The sequence below is a fragment of the Ahaetulla prasina genome, chromosome 1, assembly GCF_028640845.1.
Source record: "Ahaetulla prasina isolate Xishuangbanna chromosome 1, ASM2864084v1, whole genome shotgun sequence".
NCBI classification, from domain to species: domain Eukaryota; kingdom Metazoa; phylum Chordata; class Lepidosauria; order Squamata; family Colubridae; genus Ahaetulla; species Ahaetulla prasina.
In genome coordinates, this window is record NC_080539.1 from 308,547,892 (window position 1) to 308,571,791 (window position 23,900).

A 23,900-nucleotide genomic window follows, 5' to 3' on the forward strand; every position below is an offset into this window, starting at 1 on the left:
GTTTAGCAGAGTGATGGCATTTGTTCTTATGTCTAGTTGTTCTGGTGTGCAATGCACTATAGTGTCATTTTGAGGGTAGGAGTTGAAACAGAATGTCCAGGATGTGAGGGTTAAACATAATAACAAAGGAATAAAACAATAAAAATAAACAATAAAAGTGCAATAAATAAAGTTTATGTTTAATAGAATATCAGAGTTGGAAGGGACCTTGGAGGTCTTCTACTCCAACCCCCTATTTAGGCAGCAAACCCTATACTCCGGGTGTCAAACCTGCAGTGTCACATTGCTGTCACATGATGCTTTCCCCTTCACTGGCGTGGGCACTGGCATGGGCATGGCCTGCATGTGACACTTCCAGCCCATAGGCTGCCAGTTTGACACCCCTATACCATTTCAGATAAATGGTTGTCAAATCTCTTCTTAAAACTTCCAGTGTTGGAGCACCCACAACTTCTGGAAGCAAGTTGTTCCACTGATTAATTGTTTAACTGTCAGGAAACTTCTTCTTACTTCTAGGTTGGTTCTGTCCTTGGTTAGTTTCCATCCATTGCTTCTTGTCCTGCCTTCAGGTGTTTTGGAGAATAGGTTGACCCCCTCTTCTTTATGGCAGCCCTTTAGATATTAGAAAACTTCTATTGTGTCTCCCTCAGTTCTTCTATTCATTAATAGCCAATTGCAGCAACTGTTCTTTATATTTTAACCTCCAGTCCCCTGATCATCTTCATTGCTCTTCTCTGTACTCTGTCTAGAGTCTCAACACCTTTTTTTTTCTCATGTCCACCAAACTGGATGCAGAATTCCAAGTAGGGTCTTTCCAAAGCATTGTAAAGGAGTATCAACACTTCACGTGGTTTTAATTCTATCCCTCTGTTAATGCAGCTGGAATTGCATTGGCTTTTTTGGCATACAAAATGAAATTATCCTCTAGTATTTCTCAACAGCTACTAAAATTCTGCTTTCAGTGTAGTTAGTGATTCCCTTGATGTTTTTCACTCCGACATCAACCGTTTTCTTTGTTTGGAGGAATTCTTTGGCTAAAGTTTAGTTTTTGATGGAAAATATAGCTATTTCCAAAGATGTCTTAAAATATATGAATCACAATTTTGAAAATTCACGTACTAGGGCAGCTTTCATGGTCTTTAATGATTATGGAGATTACTGCAAGAGGATTTTTCTAGAAGTTCTAACTCAAGCCTACTTTTCCAAGCAGGCAATTCCAATTAAAATACATCCTTCAGTATTCTATGTTTTCCTTAACCATTTTCTCTGATAAGAAAACAAACAAAGGGATCTAAATGAGGGACAACCATCTAATCCACCACCAGCAGTAAAAGTCTATGAATGATATAATCATTTTGCACTAAATCCTCATTTGGAAGCACCCCTTGACTCTGTACCAGAATGTAATTCTACACTCGTTTAGAAGGGTGATTTTGCTCAATTCCAGTATATTTTGTCATTTGGTTACAGCTATGGTAAAAAAGACTCTCCAGCTGAAAACAGATCTGCTTAAAAACAAAAAGACTCCTAGTTCTGTTTTTATTTTTTCAGGGTGTAGACGTTATGGAATAAGTTAATATAGGGTTTCCCAGTTCCCATGTGCATTGTTTTGCTAGTGTGTGTTTGGGAAAGAAAAGTGAATGCATGGTTCATGTCATAACCTTGTCAAGTTCTGACCCACAGCAGTTCAGGTTGACACCATACAAATGCTTAAAGGAAAGGCCACAGCCAAAATTAATAATAAACATTAACCATAAAATATTACTTTTGACCTTGCCGAGTGGCAGACCTCTAGGAATAACATCCTGCTTCTTAAGAAAATAACATTGCTGACCAACTGAGAAGAGCAGACGGTGTCACCTATCCATGATGAACATGCTGACCTCTTGCCTCAAGGAACAACATCCAGATCTAAATGAAAGGGTATGAGGGTGGGTTTCAGGTGACTGATATTTTCTCCAAACATGTCCTTATTTAAACTTCAGCTTCACTTCCTTCCAGGGTCAGCCCTATCCTTGCCACAGTGGACTAAAGTTTGATGTGAGCCGCAACTAATGAGGTATTACACAGGGATTTTGGAGGAATCCATTTACTTTTTTTAAAAAAATCCTGTATTTCAGTTTCAGGGACCTTCATACAGTTAGACTGTCAAACCTTAATTGATTATTTCCAGGTAATTGGTGTAACTACCATCCTTATCTCCAAAGATAGGGGGTAGTCACAGAAATTTGTTTTGGTTTTTGAAAATCTACCTTTAAGAAAAATGAGGTAGCCATTTCAGTCAGTTTGTTGGAAAGCTCAATTGGGGATACTACGTATCTGCCATGTATACTCTAAATTGACCTCATCCATTCAGATGCATTGAAAGACGCTATCTCATTGTCAATGTCGTATAAGACAGGTAAACTTTGTTCTTCCACTTAGCTGTGCAGTCAGAGTTTGAAACCACTAGCAATATTGAAAGATCAAAACACATTGCTATATGAAAGCCAACATTACAAAATGAAACCATAATATTGACAGATAGCATCATAAAAATGAGATAATGGGTTATGAATAAGCTGTGTCACACAGGTAAGATAAAACACAGGTAGGAGAAAACACTTGTGTAAATTGCCCTGTTCTATAAAGTTCATAGATTTGTGATCTTGTTTCTGGTTTTTCTGACCCAGCAGAATTAATTGCATATACTGCAATTAACTTCTAAAGCACTGGGGTTATTGAGGTTTATAATCTTTCTCATAATAGCATTCATTTGCTAGAAGTTCAGTAGAAATTATGTGCCATAGGTCAGTTGTAGGAATAACACTCTAGAAATATCCATTTATTTTAATTTAAAAAAAAACCCAGCAGCTGAAAGAACAGAATCAATGCATCTTTTAATTCCTGCTTCTTTTGATTAATAACAGCTATAGTTTCCAATAGCTTTAAGGCAACATGAAAGGTTTACCAGAAGCTGTGCTACAGATGCTTAAAATATTATGATAAGCAACACAATGAGACTTCATTATATGAAGCAAATTTATGATTGCCCGAACAAGAACTCATGTTGCATGGAAACATAAATGGGTTCTAATTAAGACCTTTTTACAAAGGAGATTAATTACTTGACACTTCTGATGCCACCTCACTTGTCAACATTTAGAAATCTCTCCTTAAAAGCACCAAAATGTGGAAATCAAAGAGACAATAAATTTTAAACCAATCTTATTGTCTGCAACCTAAAGTGTGATTAAGATCAAAGAAGAAGAAACATCTGGCGTCTGCTTCACTGCAGAAAATTAGATGCAATCATCTACTGTTGCCATCTTGCAATCCAATTGCCAAGTTTCTCCATCATAGAGACAGATGGCGACAGATGGATTCTTTAGCAGCTTTAATTCTGTAACCTTTCCCTACATCTCAATTGAAAATGAATCATTAAAACTTGATGACAGATTTTTAATCTTTTGTTTGGATTTTCGATGGGCCTTTCAAATCTTTTCAGTCCCAATAGGTATTTAGATTACTATAAAAATGAATGTGGAGGAGTGCACTTCCTTCCAGGGAAGGCTATAGTAGTAGTTAAGGCTATTTTTTATCTTGTACAATCATGTCTAATTCTTGGAAACTGCCTGGACAAGTTCCCACAGTTTTCTTTGCATGATTTTTCAAAAATGGTTTGCCATTGCTCAGTAGTGAAATCTGAACCGGTTTACTCGGTGGTGGGATTCAAGTAATTTAACAACCGGTTCTCTGCCCTAATGATTTCTTCCAACAACCAGTTTGCTAAACTGCTCAGAAAGTTAACAACCGGTTCTCCCGAAGTGGTGCGAATTTACTACCGGTTTACTACCGGTTCGGTGGCTGTGCATGCGCTCTGCGTGCCAAACATTCACTGCACATGTGCATGCACAGTGCACACCACACACCAAATGCAAGGTGCACGTGCAATGCACGGCAAAAGGAGGCATGGGAAGGAAGGTAGGTAGAACAGCACATGCAGGGGGGTAATCAGCTGTGGCACGCGATCATCGGAGCCATTTTTTTTACTTTTTTAAAAGCATTTTTTATTATCTATTTGGGTGAATAGGTAGTAAAAAAATGCTTTTAAAAGTAAAAAAAAAGGCTCCGATGTTCATGCACCACAGCTGTGATTGTCAGAGCCTTTTTTTAATCTTTTAAAAGCATTTTTTACAACCTATTTGGCCAAATAGGTAGTAAAAAATGCTTTTAAAAGTTAAAAAAAAAGGCTCTGAGGATTGCATGGCTCAGCTGTGATCATCAGAGCCTTTTTTTTACATTTTAAAAGCATTTTTTACTACCTATTCCTACCATTCAGGTGGGAAAAGCAAGCGAGCCAGAAAGAAGCGGCAAGCAGGCGACCGGGCGATGGGGGGTGGGCAGGGATTTTTGCTCCGATTCTCCGAACCACCCGTCACCATCGCTACCGGATCGGCTGATCCGGTCCAAATCGGGAGCATTTCACTCTTGCCATTGCTTCCTTCCTAGAGTTAGCTCAAGCTCACCTAGGTAGCTTTGTGTCTAAGGTGGGACTGGAATGCAAAGTCTCCCAGTTCCTACTCTCGTGTATTAACCACTGCACCAAACTGGCTAATTAAAGCTATAGTCTGATTAATATTGAATTGGCTTATCAAACACCACAGGGACTTATTTCCAAATATTATGCACTGGATTGCATTATAAATATCAGGATCACATTAGCCTGTTGCATCTTTTGTTGTTGCTGTGTTGAAAACCTCTTTTACAATCCTGGAATCTTTGTGTTCCTTGTTCTGTGGACCTGATAAACCTCTGAGTTACATGTCAAAATAAAATTTTAGAATACAATTGTGTGGAGAGCACTTGAATTAAGATATTGCCCTCAATCAGTCATTATTTGAGAACCTCTAAACTTATTTTGCAAGAAGAACAGCTGAAGAGACAAGTATTGTGAAAAAAAGAAAGTAAGTAAGTCTCTGCTAGGATCTTTACAGAACAGACCTATCAGATAGTGACCACACTAAATACATCTTGGATCATAAAGCCAAGCCAGGAATCTCCTGAAGAAAATCAGTGACAGTCCTCTGTTCTCATAGTGGTCAGTTTCGATCCAGCTGCTATATTTGTCATTGCTCGGATGAGGCAATTTATTTATTAGCATCTATCAAAAAATGATGTGGTGGCTGAGTGGCTAAGACACTGAGTTTGTTGATCAAAAGGTTGGCAGTTCAGCGGTTCGAATCCCTAGTATCGTGTAATAGGGTGAGCTCCCATTACTTGTCCCAGCTTCTGCCAACCTAGCAGTTCGAAAGCATATAAAAATGCAAGTAGAAAAATAGGGACCACCTTTGGTGGGAAGGTAACAGTGTTCCGTGTGCCTTTGGCATTTAGTCATGCGGGCCAATGACCACGAAGACATCTTTGGACAACACTGGCTCTTCAGCTTTGAAACAGAGATGAGTACTACCCCTAGAATCGGGAACAACTAGCACATGTGTGCAAGGGGAACCTTTATTTTTATCAAAATGATGCCATATCTTGTGGTGAAAGGGTGTCCCTTCAAAGAGGAATGTCTATTCCCACTTTTAGAATGAACTGAACTTAGTATTTGGAAAATAAAAAATAAAAAGCAAAGGTATGGTCAAATTTGTGACTGTAGAGAACGACAGAGATAGCCTTGAAAAGATTTTATCTTGAAAAGTATTCCTCACGGTGTCTGTTTTCTAACCCGGTCTACCTCAAAGGCCTGACAATAACAAAGCTTGTGACTACATTCAGATGACAAGTAAAATCTGCTTAGTTTTAACCGTATCGTATAAAACCCATTTCATTCATGTTTCACTGTATTGCAAAAATTTATAAAACAAAGTTTCCAGGTTAAACGTATAAGTAATCAATATATAGCCAAAATGAAAAAATTCCATGAACATCAGAAACCGTAGTTGTGCATTTTAAAAAAAACCACCTAAAACTAATCAAAATTCTTCCTATAGTGGTGCTAATTCCATTTGTTGCTGATTCCTTTATGATGAGAGTCAGCAATATATTTGTGAACGCTTTTATAAAAATATTTAAAATGTCTAAAATCTGAGAGAGCCAAGACTTGTAGTCTTTTTCCCCCCCCTCATTTGAGAACTTGGCCTTTTTTAACTTAAAATAATTTACTTTATTTATTAGTAAACGCATTGGAATCATTTTTTTTTCACCTACATGAATAGTTGGTATAGGGAATGTTTATATCTTTGCCTTTAAGAAGGACAAAATTTGTAGTCACGTTATGAGTGGTAAAAATAATCAAACTCTTCTAAACCTTTTTACTAATGGATGAATGGTTGTGTTGCAAAATACAATGAAAGACTATCTGTAGTCTTGCGTGTTGTACAAATTCAAGATGGTGCAGGCAACCATGGCAACTGAAGCTCCACCCTTATGGTGTGATGCAAGCTAAGAAGGGGTGGGACTTCAAGCCAATGGTCATGCTTGCTATTATCATGCTATCCACAGCCTTACAAACATCCTTGACTGAAACATATTGAATTGTTATTTCTATAAGCTGTTTTGCACTAGATCAGGCTATTTATTTATAAAGTAGGCACTACTATCTAGCCTTGCTAGCCGTTGCTTCAGGTTTCCCCTAGAAGTCTTACCTCCAATTATTACTTAACCCTAATTGCTTGAGATGTTAGTTACAATGCCTGAGATCTGCTTTGCAAAATACGCCCTTGATCTTGAGTTGAAACAGTTTCCTCTCTTGAAGATTCGCTGCTCCACCATACTAAAATGAAAAACACTCCCTGTATATTAATATACATAAAAATAAGCAGTGTGTGTGTGTGTGTACACCATCCTTCATGCCCGACAGGGAAAGGGTTTGGTTATCCTTTATGCAATGAAATGAAGGTGATGCAGTTTAGATAGCACTTGAACTCCATCACCACCACTGCATGCTGTGGCTCCCTCCTTTCACCATTGAAATGTTGCACTGCTATGTCAAATATCTCTGTGCATGCATTTATGTATTATTTATTTATTTAAAGCTGGCAGGGGAGAGGCAGGGCTCTGAACACATTGCAGGAGAAAGCATCGGAATCTTCCTTTTATTGTCATCTTGTATAAGTATCTTCTAATAGAATTGTAGCCACAATACCTACTGACTGCATCTGTTTGCCATTTTGCTCCTTGGCCCTGCACCATTAACATTTGACTTAAGAAACTTAAGAAACAAATAAAAGTGTTCTTGTTAGAATCTCCTACACATGTTCTGCTCCATCCCCAAATGTTGAGACTTACATCTGTATCACACAAAAGATAAAAGAGCCAAACCATATTGCCGCTTAGAAATGTTTCTCTTTGACTTAATCAAATCACTCTCTTTTATGTCAATGTATTTGTCTTTCACATCTTCTTATGATTATGTAAGTAAAGGCATGGTATAAAAAATGGTTCTAATATCATGGGAAAAACAACAAAAGCAACATCAAGAAACAGTTGCAACAATACAGACACCGGTATCAAAACTCAGTTAAGCATTCCACTTAGGCTTAGACGAAGCCTCATAAAAGTCACTCAATCTTAGTCACCAGATCAAACTAACCAGATTTCAAATGGTATTGGTATGAATGTCCATAGCTGTTGGGTTTGGGAACAGATGGGTTGAAGAAAAATAACAAAGTGAAAATTAAGATAGTGTCTGTATGGTTGAGCCAACTATTTGAGACAATAAAGATGAATAATTATGGGCTCTTCTGAGAATGAATCAAGACTCTACAGCTTTGATTAGACAGACAGTACACTTGGATACCAAATGGAGTAAACTCAACTGCAGACAATGTGTCTGAATGCTAGGCCTGCTGGAATAACCATTTTCTGTCAAACAGACCCTATATAAGTATATACTGTGTTGAGATTGACACTTTGACCAACATGCCTGTATCCATGGAAAAGTCCTGGGCATATAAATGTACATATGAAGCCTCTTTTAAAATAATAGATGTTAGTTCTTTTAAAACTGCATTGGTTGTATAACAAGTTGACCTAGATTAGGCCTAACACAAAACCTAAGTGTTATTCTTGCATAGGCTTTTTATAGCTTATCATATTGGGTTGAACCAACTCGTTTAAGTTGTCTCTGTATACCATGCAAAGCCAGAAAATAGGTTAATTCAAGAATATGATAAATGCAACTAGTCTTTCAAACCTAGAAAAGAAGATATTGTTTAAAACATTTTCCATAAGAAGCCAAGAGCAGGAAAGATTATATGGGATAAACAGGGTAGCTCTGTGTAAACTGAACTCTGGCTCACAATCTCAGCAAAAAAATGATAGATACAGGCTGAATCTATGTTCATGCTTGCCACATGAAATCACTTGAGGCATTCTAACTTTTAAGAAAAGGAATAAACAGCACTCTTCAAGAAATCAGAGGTTTATATTTGGTGTCTCTTTTTATAATTTTACAGAAAGGGAATATGCAGAACTAAAGAGTTACAGTTAAGGATAATTATCTTCCACATATATATATCCCTGCATTTCTTCAAAGCAACTAAGGTAGTATTAATGGATCACTCTTCATTTTTATCCTAACATGATTAGGGTTAAGAGAGTGGGCTACAAAATAATGAGAACAAAAGTCATCCAATGAAATCCATCATCATCATGAAGACATGAACCTGGGGGCCTCTTAGGTCCCAGACCTATACTCCTATTGACTAACCTATTGGCTCTTTGGAGCAAATTCTCCCTATCTTCTCCCTATGGATGCTTATAGCTTCACTCGAAATAGTCAACCACACTTTTCCCTTGAGTCAGAAATTTGATTCTACTTTCAGGAAAAACAGTTCAGTTGAGGATTTGAAACTTCCGTTGTCTTGGAAATGAAGTTCCAGGCCATCCATATTTAAAGCGAAAGCAAAGTTAGAAGAAAAGAACTTTGAAGCAATACTAAACCCTGGGGTCCCCAACCTCTGGGCCATAGCCTACTACCAGCCCACTACTTGCACAAGTTGAGCTGCACGCACGTGCGTATTCGCCCCAGCTGGGCCAATTTGCAAAGGTTAGAGACCGCTGCATAAACCAATTATTTGAAATTGGCATTTCCCCCATATAAAGGAGAGGCTGGATAGATTGACAGAAACATAGAAAATCGACAGCAGAGAAAGACCTAGTGGTCCATAAGGTCTGCCCCTTGAGGTTTTTTAAATTTTTATTATTTTAATGTTTGTTGGATGATGGACATGTATTTATTCCAAGCATGTTTAAACTCATTTATTGATGACTCATGATCACCACTGGAAGTTGGCTTCCAAGCTTCCATTACTGTTTCTGTGAACTAATACTTTCTAAGATTTCTTTTGAATTTCCCTCCTATCAGTTTAAGTTTATGTCCCTGGTATTTTTGATTTTTGCAAAAAAAATTAATAATTTTTGATCTATGCATTAAAAAGCAATCCTGTATACCCACTTTTCTCAAAACTTAAAAATACAAACTCTAGGGCTCAGAAAGAGAAAACTGAGGCAAGCAGCTGTAAGCTCTCCTTATTGCAGCATGTAGCTAGATGTACTAAAAGCAGCCCTTTGGATCCACATTCTTCCATAAAATTCAAAGCAACAATACATATTCTTTCAGTATACACATTCACCTACAATCCAGGGCACATGAAAAAGCAGAATTAGTAGGAAACAATGATGTATTTTAGTGAAGACTTATGCCCAAGTACTCATTAGTTTATAATAGAGAAAGTTTATTTTTAAAACCAACATTTGCATTGTGAAATTCTACAAGAAGGAGTATCGGCTTACAGTCACATTTAAATATTTAAGGTTGTATTTTAAATTTTATGTACAGCAAATCAATTTTTGTAGAATGGTTTTACTTAAGAATAAACGTTTTTAAAAGTTCTTTATAGAATCTATATTTGTTTGAAAATGTGCTGTTTGTACATAAGAGTCAGGACTTTTGTATTAGGATCTCATATTCTTGGCAAATCTTACTTCAGAATGGTCCTATCCAGAATGCTGAATTGCTTTGTGTCCTTTATAACAAATGCTGGAAGAAAAAGATCAGCACAAGTTTCCAACAGTTCAAAAGGGAAAGGGAAGTTTTTTGTCTAAAACATGCTCTGAATTAGGCAACACTCATATCCTACACACATGGCAATGCCATTAAATATCTTTCTACTTCACAATCCACATAGTGGAAAATATCATTTGTAGCTCAGATGTCATATTTTAACAATCACCTCCCAAAAATGAAGCCTGGGGATATGATGCAGTGTAATGTGCTAATATAAGCTGGCATATTAGGCTCGTATCTGTGAGGTCAGGAAGCATTTTGATGAAAGATTGCAGATACTGTAATGTGGATGCTATCTCGTTATAGGTCTAGTGGCTGAAGTGTCTAATGCGGAAGGTCTGTACCCACAGCTGTTCTCTAAATTATTACTGCACTGACAAAAAAATTAACTCTGTTATTGCTGTGGCTTCGAAAAACAAGTCATTTTTATAACTGTGTTTAATGAGGTGGCATTTAGTAGCTTCTTGATCCAGTCTGTGTTCCTGGAATATAGATATATATATGGTTATGCTATAACATTATAATAAAGTATCATTCGCTGTAATGCTGGGCAGAAGCAAAAAAGAGACTGTACCATAAAGACCAGATAATGCTTGAAAGATGGTAGATTATAGACCGATGATTAACAGGCTGAAATGTCACCTGATGCCTTCTATACAGCCACACAATTGTCACTGTCTTAACACAACTCAGAATTTCTTCCAGTCTTGGAGCACATTCTTGCTTCTCTTTTCCACATAAAAAAATGCAACTAGGCATAAAGATCAGGTTGAAACTACAGTCCATTTGGTTCCCACATAAATTCCCAATTCATCGGGAAGGTTTTTTTTCTGCTGTTCTTCTAATACCACTTGTTCGTCAACAAATATTTCAGCCCAGAAGGCTACATCAGATACCAGACTGGAGATACACGTACACATACACACAGCAACACTGCTTAAGTTTGCTATCTTCTTGTCTGTAAAGAAGCAACAATATTTCACAGAAGCTGGCATCATTAGGTGATCCGTAACTTTGCTGTATCTACTAGACTACCAGCACTATAGTAATTAAAAGATATATCATTAACACTACTTTAGGAGATCACTAGTCAGCTTTGGAGATACACTTCAAGGAAGAGGCAGGACAGATTTTCTTCCCTAGTGTAACTTCAAGGATATTATGATTTCCAGATGCCAGCTATGCATGTTAAGAAAGCTGGCTACCTGAATGTCACACAGAGTCTCACTGAGAGTCACACTCTGTATGTATTCAATCGAAATTTAAGGGTCATGCTGGCTGGGGGAATTCTGAGAGTTAAAGTTGAATCTTAAGGTTGCTAAGTATTGAAAAACATTGGTCTAGCTAACCCTAACCTTCACAAATTTCAGAAAAAGTGCAAAAAAAAATTATAGCTGGTATATTCTGTCATTTCTTCTGTCTTAAATAACTAAGAGCGATGTTTAATGGCAGAAATCTGACTGTCTGAAAACAGAATTCTCTAGTGAGATAATGCATCTCTCATGATCACAGCATGGAAGAAGCATTTCTTTAGCCAGATTCACATTAAAAACTATTCATTATCTTAACTTCGTCCAAATTCCACTTGTGACAAGTTGAAGAAAATTGGGAAGCATCAGCAAGGTTATTTAGGATCTTCCCTGAAAATTTTAAATCTGTGATATTTGCGGTTAAAAATGGTTATTGCAATGCTTCACTTTCTGTATGAACTGACTATGTATGAATTATACAATGTGTGGCTCTGGAAGGGATACATGTGTAAATAGTTGTCAACATACATATTAGGCAAGTTGACTTTAAAGAGTAACTGTGCAATTAACATTTAATATTTTCATATATGCTTGCAGAAAAACTGAAAATTTCAGGTGCCAATTCACCCCCCAAATTTGGGTTGGTTTATCCATGGATAGACTTACCTAGAGGTCAGTGGTGAAATTCAAATTTTTTTACTATCGGTTCTGTGGGCATGGCTTGGTGGGTGTGGCAGGGGAAGGATGCTGCAAAATCTCCATTCCCATCCCACTCTGGCTCTAGCCAGAGATGACATTTTTTGGTTCTCTGAACTATTCAAAATTTCCGCTACCGGTTCTCCGAACTACTCAAAATTTCTGCTACCGGTTCTCCAGAACCTGTCAGAACCTGCTGGGTTTCACCCCTGCTAGAGGTACTCTGATAAGTTTTCCCCTCCAAATTTTTTAAGTACTAGTGTATATATTCCTATATAAACCCATCTTCAAATAAGCAAATTTCAAGTATCAGTTTATCCATGGGTGGAATATTTTTACATGGTATTTTAGTGAGTAGCAAGAATATTTCAGGTCCAGCTAGTGCCCCTTCAGCTTGCGCAATGGGGTTATCTGATGGCTTTCTCCTCCATACAATCAGATCAATTAAGAAAGCAAGGAGAAAGGAGAAAAAATTTCGTCCCTCCTTTCTATACTTCTATAGTAGAGGAAGCTTAGACAACCACAACAATTGTGGTATGGAAGAAGCAGACACCTTCAATGGGAGATGGTACCTTGAAAAATGGGTTGATGTCCAAGCAAAAAATGCAAGGGTCATATTATCAGCAGATGGGTTTACAGACGAATATATACAGTATTGAAAGATACTGTTGGCTTGAGAAATGCAATCAGAAATAATATTCAAGATATTCAAGGGGGCAGTGTATACATTACTTTTCTTTCCCTTGTTCATTTTTCTGCCTTCCCTGTTTCTCTTTCCTTCTTAGGTCTAGACGTGGCTATTTAATGTCCAAATGAAGGTGATAACATACAAGCTTTCTTCTCCATCACAACGGCACTCCCTGCAATTAACTTAATTCCTTTCCATATTTTCCTCAGAACATAATTCTGAAAAATGTCTCCAAATCTACAACAGATAACTGCTACTGATGATCATGAGAGAGTCAATGGCACAGATTCAAGTGCAGAATCCCAGGACAGGAGCAATTAGTGTATTACTAAGCCTAAGATACACTCCAAATGATTTAACTTTCAAAGCTGTAGTTCACACCTACAGAGGAGTAACACATACTGTTTGTTGCAATTCTCTTTGATTCATGTCCCATTTGGACATACCTAAAGAGGTTAAGATGCCTGGTTTGAAGGAGGAAATGCCCTGGTGAGCAGATTATCCTCCATGATCCCTTCTAGTCCAAGTCTATGGATATACAGCGGCATTCTTTAACTCGGGTGATTCTTTTTTTCTTGATTGGAGGTTGCATTTCTGGGCAGGACAGTGTAACCACCATGGTGGTAAATTTCTTTGGTTTGCAGAATGAACACGACTGGAAGGAACCTTCTTCCCTATGGATATGCCTTGGGATATAGAATGAATTGCACTGACCATAACAGAATCTATTAATGATGGTTTGGCTTCTGCAGCCTTCCTCTTGGATCGTTTGCTTAAGCGGCTGCGTTTTGCACCAATCCCTTTTCAGATACTTTCGTTCCGTGACATGCAATGCCTCTTGGCTTGATTCCAGCACCTCTTCAGTAGATTTGGCCTTCTCCTTCCCCCGGGGTCTGGAGCCCGGTGGTGGGGGCGGCTGCTGGGTCTGTTCGGAGTCATTGGGCTGGGCTTTGTCAGGAGAAGGGATGGTTCCTTGTGATCCACGGTTCCTCTTGCTACCCTCTGCTGAGGGCAGGAGAAGACTGAACAAAAGGAGGACACCAACAGCAGAAACTGCGTGAGCCATTCTAAGAATACAAAAAGGAATATTATCAGGTTGTTTTCTACCAATTAAAAAATATATCCAAAGCTGCAAAAAAGATTTTCTGCGCTAGAGAAATTCAGAAACTGGCCCTAAACTTCATCTATTTATATTATGCTTACTAACAACAACAAGAGCATCAAGTTAATATACTGGACTTTATTATTTGACTCAAGTCAGCGGTGCAAATTTTGAATCCAAACAAGGTTACTTTATTCACCCAGGTCCTTTATTTACATTAAAAAAATGTAAATAAAACCCGGATAAGACCAAGGAAAGCAAACAGAAGTTCAAATATTTCATGAAAATATTTTAAATAAAGCTCAGTGCTTTCACACTAAGACCCTCCACAAAATTTTAAAATTTCTTTCATTTCTTTAAAGATCTGCAAAGGAAATTTCGTTCCCACCCTTTTTTCCACTACATACAGTATCTAGATTCAGACTCAGTGGTGAAATTCAAATTTTTTTACTATTGGTTCTGTGGGCGTGGTGTGGCTTGGTGGGTGTGGCTTGGTGGTCATGGCAGGAGAAGGATACTGCAAAATCGACATTCCCTCCCCACTCCAGGGGGAAGGATATTGTAAAATCCCCATTCCCACCCCACTCTGGGACCAACCAGAGGTGGTATTTGCCGGTTCTCCGAATTACTCAAAATTTCCGCTACCGGTTCTCTGAACTACTCAAAATTTCTGCTACTGGTTCTCTGAACTACAAAATTTCTGCTACCGGTTCTCTGAACTACTCAAAATTTCTGCTACTGGTTCTACAGAACCTGTCAGAACTTGCAGGATTTCACCCCATTCAGACGCCATAAATTGGTTTGCGGTAGCATAATTATCACTCAACACACTTAATTGCCAGTCTCAATGACAGGATCCCAATAAGGGATTTGTGGCTAAAGAGAATGGATTTCAAAAAAATATAGAAATTCAATTTTCAGAAAAATGAGTTAAAGGAAAAACAAAAGTAATACTAGATACCTATTATACAGTGGGGCCCTAGAGAAATTGAGAGCCAGACTGCATGGACCATTAATATAACTTTTAGTTGATTTTTTAAAAAATTCACAGCATGGAGTTGTAGAGAAAAAAAATGGAGAAACAGGATTAGGATGATGGCATGTTTTTGCTCTCACTGCAATAGATTGTGGCCCCTCTGGTGCTGGTTCAGATTAGGATTCTATGAAGAGAAAAAGGATTTAACCTTTCCACATATACATTACTTAGATCTGTTGGGAATCTGGGAAAAGGAAAAAAAATATTTCAAAGAATAAAACATTGCATATTATATTCAGTTTGGGTCCTACATGACACAACTCCAACAGGAACCAATGACCAATGTATCATTAAATCGCTAATGAAAGAATGCCACTATGGTTAACAGATTTCCTTAATATTGGAACATCTTCCCCTAGGAAAATGCAGAAGGAAAACAAAAATGTGCTCCCCAAGACGAGTTGCCTGTGAACAAAACTCATTTAGACAAAACAAGTTCAGGTCATTAATTTAAGAAAAATATTGCTACAATAAAATAAAGTTTAACTTCTAGTTAAATGCAATATAGTTTTTGAACACAACATATTTAAGAATCTAAACCAAAGGGTAAAATTAACGTTTATTCTAGTACTGTCGCATTTTGCATTTCTTGGCCTCCAGTCAGGCTAGGCCATAATTTTCCTATTACTTTACATGTTTCTTTTAGGATGTAATTACTTAATTTTGTTTTAGAGATTTCAAAACTTTTGTTTTCTAAGATCAACATGGGCCAAAATAGTCTACATGTAGGCTTTGGCAACTACCGTACTCCTAAATTATAATTGGTAAGTAAGGTTAAATCCTCAGCATATGAATCTCATGCTTATGGTGCACTGTAGTAAACGCAATTTTTTTTTTAAAAAGGGGGTTCAATTTGTAGCTTTTAACACTCCTGACCTGGTTTATATGACATCAGACCCCAAGCCAGATGACCTTTCTTTAGTAAAAAAAAACCAGGTTGCATTTATTTATGGCATGATGATGTTAAACAAAGAAGCATAAACTCTAACAGATTCCAAAAGGACAGAGTGAGAAATGACAAAAATAAGAGACAAGAGCAATATTACTGTATAAGGAGATTCTCTGTAGAAAAAGATCTAGGAAATAAAACCGAGGACACATATATGATTTAGCAGGAATTGAGATAATCAAAGACTTGATTAAACGAACCCCCAAGCCAGTTCTTAAGATCTAGAATAAGCATGAGACTTCAGATGAAGTAGTCAATGGAATTCCAATTCCATTAAATTAACTTCTCCAGTAAATTATATGGGCTTTAGCAATAACACTTTGATTTATATACAGCTTCACAGTGCTTTAGAGCTCCCTCTAAGTGGTTTACAGAGTCAGCATATTGCCCCCAACAATCTGGGTCCTCATTTACTGATGCACACCCATCCACCCTCTTTTTGGACACATTTTGTTAAGTCCTAGCTCTCTGAAGAAGATTCTAATACTAGGTAAAGTGGTAGAGAAATAGATGATGATGACAAGTACCAAGGTGGATAGACTAAGTGACAGCAGAGATAAGTACACTATTTGTAGATACAAGAGACCAAATTTGGGACAGATCATCTTGGAGAAAGTCTATCTATGTGGTTGCTAAAAGCCAATAATGACTTGATGACATGTAATCATCAATCAACATTAACTGCTGAAAGCTAGTTTGAGGTAGTGGTTCAGATATTTGATTAAAGACCAGAAAGTTAAGTTCTAGTCCTGCTTTAGCCACAAAGCCAGCTGGCTGATCTTAGCCTAGTCACTTCTCTTGACTTTAGTTAGAAGGAACTGGCAAGTTGCTTTGGAAAAAGACTATGGCAAATAAGTATTACATTAAGTCTTCCAACCAATGTTACTTTTTTTCACCCAGGTCCTTTATTTACATTAAAAACGGTAAATAAAACCCAGGTAAGACTAAGGAAAGCAAATAGCAGTTCAAATATTTCATGAAAATATTTTAAATGAAGCTCAGTGCTTTCACACTAAGCCCCTCCACGAAATTTAAAAATTTATTTCATTTCTTTAAAGATCAGCAAAGGAAATTTTGTTTCCACCACTTTTTCCACTACATACAGTATCTAGATTCAGACTCCATAAATTGGGTTTGCGGTAGCATAATTATCACTCAACACACTTAATTTCCAGTCTCAATGACAGGATCACGATCAGGGATTTGCGGCTGAAGAAAATGGATTTCAAAAAAAAATTTAAAAACTCAATTTTCAGAAAAATTAGTTAAATAAAAACAAAAATAATGCTAGCTACTTATTATACCTATTATAATAAATTCAGCAAAGTAAAAATTAAGCACATTTCTAAAACAATTGCTAAACTAGCAACAGCATCCTCGGATACAAAGCAAAGCAATAATAATGCCCTACTGGCATAGTCACAATTGCTAGTTTTTGGATTGCAGTACAGTACTAAACTTGTAATCCTGCAGTCTTGCTCCTTCTTTTAATTTTTCTAATTAAATAGCCAGAGAGAAGGACCCAAACAAATGGTTCTTAATGTCTTTACAGACAGACTCAATATAAACTGAATTGCAAATCTCAATCACAGACCTGTCCTGTGGATGAGGAGAGGGCAGAGTATACTGTGCTAAGAGTTTACAATGCTTTTCTTAGCAGAAATACCGGATGTTTCTTTGAAGCTATAAAAAAATCTATTGAAAGAATAGCATTCTACCAACAGCAGCTTTTTTAAAAAAAAGAATTCAAATTAAATTATAAACATGAACTTGGAGATGATAACTATCAATTTAAGAGTTTCCTCTTCTGCTGTGGGACAATACATTATAAAGGGATGGTTGGGGGGGATGTTGGGTTTTTAATTTTTTGGGTTTTTTGTAAGTCAGTTTTGATTCCTGGCAACTGCCTGGGCAAATTCTTGAAGTTTTGTTGGCAAGGTTTTTCCAAAGCGGTTTGTTATTGCCTGCTTCCTAGTGCTCAGAGACAGTGCCAAGCTCAAGGTTACCTAGCTAGCTGTGTGCCTGAGGTGGGACTAGAACTCATGATCTCACCACTACACCAAACTGGCTCTCAACAATAAATATCAATGGATCATATCCAGACATCTTAATATATCCTATTGAAACTCATTCGGTTGGTATACTTTTTGGAAGCTAATTTATCTATCAAGAAAATTATTTAAATTTCACCTTTTCTGTGCAGCATCAAAGCAGATACCCTCTCCCTAAGTTTCATTCCAGTAGCAAACATATGAGATAGGTTAGAGAGACTAACTAATCCAAAATCACAAGTGACCACTTCAATTATATAGAAACTTGATTCCGGGTCCTCTCAAACCAGGTCAAACATTTAAACTTGCTTTAAAAGATGAAAATAGACATAACAGAATGTAAATGATCAAAGATATATTTCACAACATCTAATTCTAGTCCATTATTACAGCATCTCCCAAAGATGGTCACCCAGCCTCTATTTGATCATTTCTAGTGGTGAATGAGATCCGTCACCACTCAATCTCTGATTGTTGAACCAATCTTACTGTCAGATATTTTTTCTGATGTCCTACTAACATGTAATTTGAATTCAGATTCTTATGTCATAGCATTGCCTTTTCCATAATAAACACCTTCAAACATTCTTTTTTTTTTATTTCCAAGCCCTTTGTTATCTAGGTTAGTCTTCTTTGGACACACCTCTGATTTTCACTGTCTAAACCAGGGGTCTCCAACCTTGGCAACTTTAAGACTTGTGGACTTCAATTCCCAGCTGCCTTCACCCAGCTTTGCTGGCTGAGGAATTTTGGGAGTTGAAGTCCACAAGTCTTAAAGTTGCCAAGGTTGGAGACCCCTGGTCTAAATTATGGTAATCAGATGTAGAGTAACAATGACTTCTCTTGATCTAAACTACAGTAATGGTAGGATTGCATTCACTTTTTCATTCAGCACCATCCTGCTATTAATTGTTATTTACCTTGTGATCCCTTTTTGCCTTTACTGTTGCTTAACACGGTCGCCGTCCACACTAAATTCTTCCCAGCCAAAAGGAAGACTTCACATTTGTCTCTGTTGAAATTCTCCTTGCTTAGTTTGATTCAATGTTCTAATGTTCAATGTTCTAATGTTCTAATGCATTAACAGCCTCTTGAATCTTGATTCTGAACTAATTTGAAAGAGTTTTTCAGAGAAGCCTTGGATCTAAACCTGGGTATAAGAGAGTGTCTCCATAGAGAAGGCTGTTAGTGCTTCTATTTTAATTTTTGACTAAAAGATGTTACACATCTCTTATCTTTGCCAAGATCTTAATGTATCTTAATCAAAATACACTAATCATTTTGATCCATGTGGGATTCTATTGCCTGTGTTATATTGGAACTTTTCACAGTATAGTACTGTATCTAGCAATCCTTGTTAAGAGTGATTTTTTTAAAAAAGTGCTGACATGAGTGATCTAGGGTTACTCAACATTTGGAGGGTTTTTTTAAAAAAAGCCAGAAGATCAGATGATGACAGCATGGACTTAACCTTGTGTTTTACTTCTCCTTGCTTAGAAATTTTAATAAAATGAAGAGAGTAAGCTGAAACAAGGCCAGCATCAAAAAAGGAAGGGGGGAGAAAAGATGTACTAAAATGTTAGTTTGGGTGGTTCTCTTTGGCCTTGTTGACAGCTGGACTGAAAAAATATTGTGTATTGGGTTTGCTTAGAGTTAAGATGGCATTTAACCTTCCTCCCTGTAATTACTCTTTATGTATCCTAATCCGATAGCCTTTAAATTGGCTTTGTATCTAACTGTCCTTCCTCAAAGAAAGAGATTTTTTAGGGCTTGTTCTCTTTAAAGGAGTAATTGTCCCTCTTCTCAATGTTAAGTTTTAGTCTTTTGTTCATACTAGTATACTGGACCACTTTATGCCTTCCAAATGTGGTTTTGCTAATGGTGAGTTGAGATATGGAATGACAAATTTTATATTTGTTAAATATTATTATTTTAGGGCTCCTATGGACTTTTTGCTGACACCTGGATGGGAGAACACATTTATCAGATTTGCCTATTTTTTTGTTAAGAGACACATTGCATGATGAATTAACTTTATATCTGTTAACTATGAGGAGGTGAAAAGATGGTGAAATTGCTTATACTTGTGAGGAGGGTGGGAATTCTCTTTCTTGGAATAGAGGTTCTCTTTATTTATTTTGCACCTCTTATTCTATTTTTTTTTTCATTCTGTAATTAAAACTTTTAAGGTTTTTTTTAAAAAAGAGGTAACTAAATCTGGGCGGGAGGCCATTGCTTTCTTTTAACCCATTTGCATAGCTTGTCCTAGAAACCTCCCTACAAAATCATAGGCCAGCTTGCGGGAATAGCTTACTCCTTGTGTCCGCAAAAGCGATAGTTCCTACCTGAATGTTTCTCCCTCCGAACTTTCCGTGGAAGCGCTGCTGCGCCTTGGCCACTGCAATCTACCTAGTTCCCACCAGATCTGCATAAACGACAGCTTAACGCTGGCTAACCGGCGTCAAAAGCAGATGCTTCTCGCTCTCCGTGGCATCGTGGGAACTCTTACCTAGCGAAGTTAGGTAAGGGGTTGTCACGGCTGCAATTGCCCCCTGGCAGGAAAGTTTTACGCAACCATCCACGACGGCTGCTCCCTGGAAATCAGGCTTTCGGCTTGCAAAACGCCGCAAGGGGCCCATTTGGAGAGATTTTGCTCAAAATCTCCTACATCTGCTCCACTAAGCCACCCCATCGCCGCCTTCCAGACAACTTTACTCCCGAATCCCCGCCATCGCGACTCGGCCGCAATTGCTACTCGAGTGTAAACAATGTTAGGTAATTTACATAATTAAGGTGCCGCTTTATTAATTCAAGTGCCAGCGCGGCAGACATGAACCTCCTTTGAGACGCGGAAGACGCCACATTTAAAACCAATCGCAGGATTTACTCGGGGCAGAGTTTTACCCGGGCGTTGCGTCGTCCTCGTAACCTGGCAGGCAGAAAGGCGAGACGCACGGGCTCGGAAGCCAAACTTGACCGTGGGGGGGGGGGGAGGATGCTGGCTGCTGCCTCTGCCCCTGAGCGAAGGGGCCCCCCAAATTTAGGAGATCGTCCCCATTTACACCCCGCGGGGACGGTCTCTGCAACGCACTGAGTTGCTGAGCTTGAATTGCCCCTTAGTCAACAATCGCAGAAGCGCAGTGTCTACCTTGAGTAACCCCGGTGGCTCTACCCTGGGATAAACCCCCCGCAAGGTTTTTCTCCCGAGTAGTTTACGTGCAAGAGCCTCCGTTTGAAAGCACTCAAAAAAACAAGCACCTCCTCTTTTGCATTCGGGTAAACTCCCGATTACCACCACTATCAAAAGCCCCGATTCCCCAGTCTTTTCCCGCGCCAGCAATAATGCTTAAAAAGTCCTACCGCCACCCTCACTATGAAAATAAAGCCCGCTGAACTCCGGGTTTCCTCCTGCCAAGGAGGCGGCTCGCTTCCCTCCGCGTTTGTTTTCCCAAGAACTTCCAAAACAACGCTCGGCACCACGTCTCGAGTAGCACCGCGACGCTCCAGTGCCTTCAACCGTGCTTTTCCTCGCTCTGCAACGTGGAGAGTCGCCCCCTCCTCTCGGCGAAGGCTAGTAAGCCCGCTATGCCTCACCTGCGACGGCGACCGAAGCTCTGCTGCTGCTGCTGCTGCTGCTGCTGCTCTTCCCGCGTAAGGCGCTCGAGCTTCAGCCTTGGATTTGGGAACGCGGCGCGCTAGCTGCCATTTAAATGCCTGCCAGCTGAGAGCGGCCCTCCGTGTCATTGGCTGAGGCCTTCCAATCCTCCCCCTAACCGCTTCCAGCCGCCGCCGCCCCTAGGATTTCGCGCTCCCCCCCCCCAAGAAACCCCCTCACGCCTAGCAATTCCCTACTATTCACATGCTATGGTGTAGGGCGAGAACTGGGATAAGAACCTTTTCCCCGCATACCGAGGTAACACAGGCAGGTCCTACACATGGAGTGGGAGAGGAACGTACGTGAAAAACCCCGTTTCTGTTCCATCCTAGCCCTGGTTTTGTGAAGGATTGTGAGGATTGCTCATTAGCTGGCTCTGTAGTTTCCAGTTGGAGCCTCTTACAAAATTGTGTATGGACATGTGGCCAGGAGCAGTTCACTGTTGTTGTTGTTGTTTTTAGTACGGCTGCAGCCTTGTTTCCAGTGCTTAATTCTTATTGTGTAACGTTGTGGAAAGAATGTATGTAATGTATCCGCATCCTCAGGACAAGGAGCACTGTAAGAGGGCATTATGAGTTACCAAAAGCAAGATTTCCAACCCCAGGCTTCTAGTTATGAACTCTTAATCTTGGAATAATTATCAAAACAGGATCCTTGCTGGTATCCCACCCTGCAAAATTCCTGAACCAGAAGCCTTGGTAGGTTTTTAAAGTTGCATAGTGGAGTTTTTTTTGTTTTTTTTTTAAGTGCCTTTGAATTTCTGGGATTTAACTGGACATGTCCCTGTAGTTTTCTTGGCAAGAATTCAGAAGTAATTTGCCATTGCCTCCTTCCTGGAGCTGAGAAAGAGTGACTGGCCCAAGGTCACCCCCAGCTGGCTTTGGCCTAAAGCAGGTTTTCTGGCTTCTAGATTAATACCTCAACCACTAACCAAAGCTGGCTCTCATGGAACAAATCTATTTTAGATTTTATTTAGAAATTAATTCATAGTATTTTTAAATTAATATTTAGAAATTGGAAATTATTTTCTAATAAAATAATTTCTTTAGAAATTTAGGTATTTAGAAATCAATTCATAGTTTCAGATACCCCATCAGCCATTACAGTCCTAGTGAAAATCAATTTATAGATCTAGTAACATGCAGCCTAGATTTGAGGTAGGCATGTGGTAGATCAGGATGTATTAATAGCTTGGTGGGAAAGCTAAGATTTGACTGCAACAATTTTAGATGTCCTGTTATACTTGTGAAAGTAAGATGGAAAGAGGTGAGGGGAGAAAACCTGAACTAAACACTGTCTTTATGTATGTAATGGACCAAGTGTAGTGCCCATATCATGAGAAGGCACCACCTTAACTTTATGGGCAAGAGAGTTGTGGGTACAGGAGCTTCTAGTGTGACATTCTAAAGACATTTAGAAGACATTCTAAAGACATTCTAAAGGTAAGGATGATTTAGAAGAAAAATTAAATATGAAACTTTTACTGGGCTCGGGATGGCTGGTGTGCTGGAGAAATAAAGAAGTTAATCCTAGAGAGGGATTGCTAGATTTTGACTGTATTCTATTACTGAATTGAACTGCTTAATCTCCCCATTTTTGAGTTGGCAGAAAAGTATATCATTCTCCCTGATCTTGTTTCCTCTTTTGCCTCAGCTGTGTCTATGCTGATGCATAGATGTGCTGATATCCTGGTTTTGCATATTCCAAAATGTGATAGGCCACCTTTTTGGCACCAAGTGCCCAAAGTGCAAGCGTGCGTGCACCCCCTTAATGCGATGCAAGTGTGACCCCCCACCTGCCCCCACCCCCACCTGCCCCTGCCCCCATGCATGCACGCATGCCCCCCCGTGTGCCCCCGCGCAGGTGCACATGACTCCTGCATATGCCCCACCCCGCATGCTTGCATGTGTATCTCCTGCATGCGCCCAGGACATGGCAGAGATCCAAAAAACAGCTGTGCGTGCCCATATGCAGCAGAGGTGAGCTGGGGCAATGGCTCATGTGCCCGCAGAGAGGGCTCTGCGTGCCACCCGCGGCACGCATGCCATAGGTTTACCATCACAGTGATAGGCTATGTCATAAGTATTTGAATGATATGGGATAGAAGTTTATATGACACATAGATTGACCAAGTGATGGGTTGAGTGAATCTCCTAGTCACCAGCAGTGGGATAACATCTCCCAACCATGGGGGAAAGTGAGATGGTCTGCAGGACTCTCTCCATAATCTTAGTCTCATTTGCCTTTCCTCCTCCAATTCTCCATTCAGTCATAACCTATTCTAAATACAGTTTTTTTTAAAGGAAATCAGAATCCCAAACAAAATTGGGTTGCAAGCATCATTCTTACTTACCATTCCTCTCTGTTTATAATGGTGACCACCCTGCAGATTCTTCCATGCTGCTTGGGGGACAATGGA

The 23,900-nt window shown here is 38.9% G+C and overlaps 1 protein-coding gene across 1 annotated transcript; it reads right to left on the reverse strand.

Annotated features, from left to right (window-relative positions):
• Positions 1-9,708: 9,708 nt before the first annotated feature.
• GREM1 (gremlin 1, DAN family BMP antagonist) lies at positions 9,709-21,558 on the reverse strand. The gene is made up of 2 exons (XM_058162142.1): positions 21,421-21,558; positions 9,709-13,755 (listed from the first exon to the last, which is right to left on the reverse strand). Exon 2 carries the CDS (start codon positions 13,752-13,754, stop codon positions 13,206-13,208), a length of 549 nt encoding a protein of 182 aa, XP_058018125.1. The 5' UTR covers position 13,755; positions 21,421-21,558; the 3' UTR covers positions 9,709-13,205.
• Positions 21,559-23,900: the final 2,342 nt, after the last annotated feature.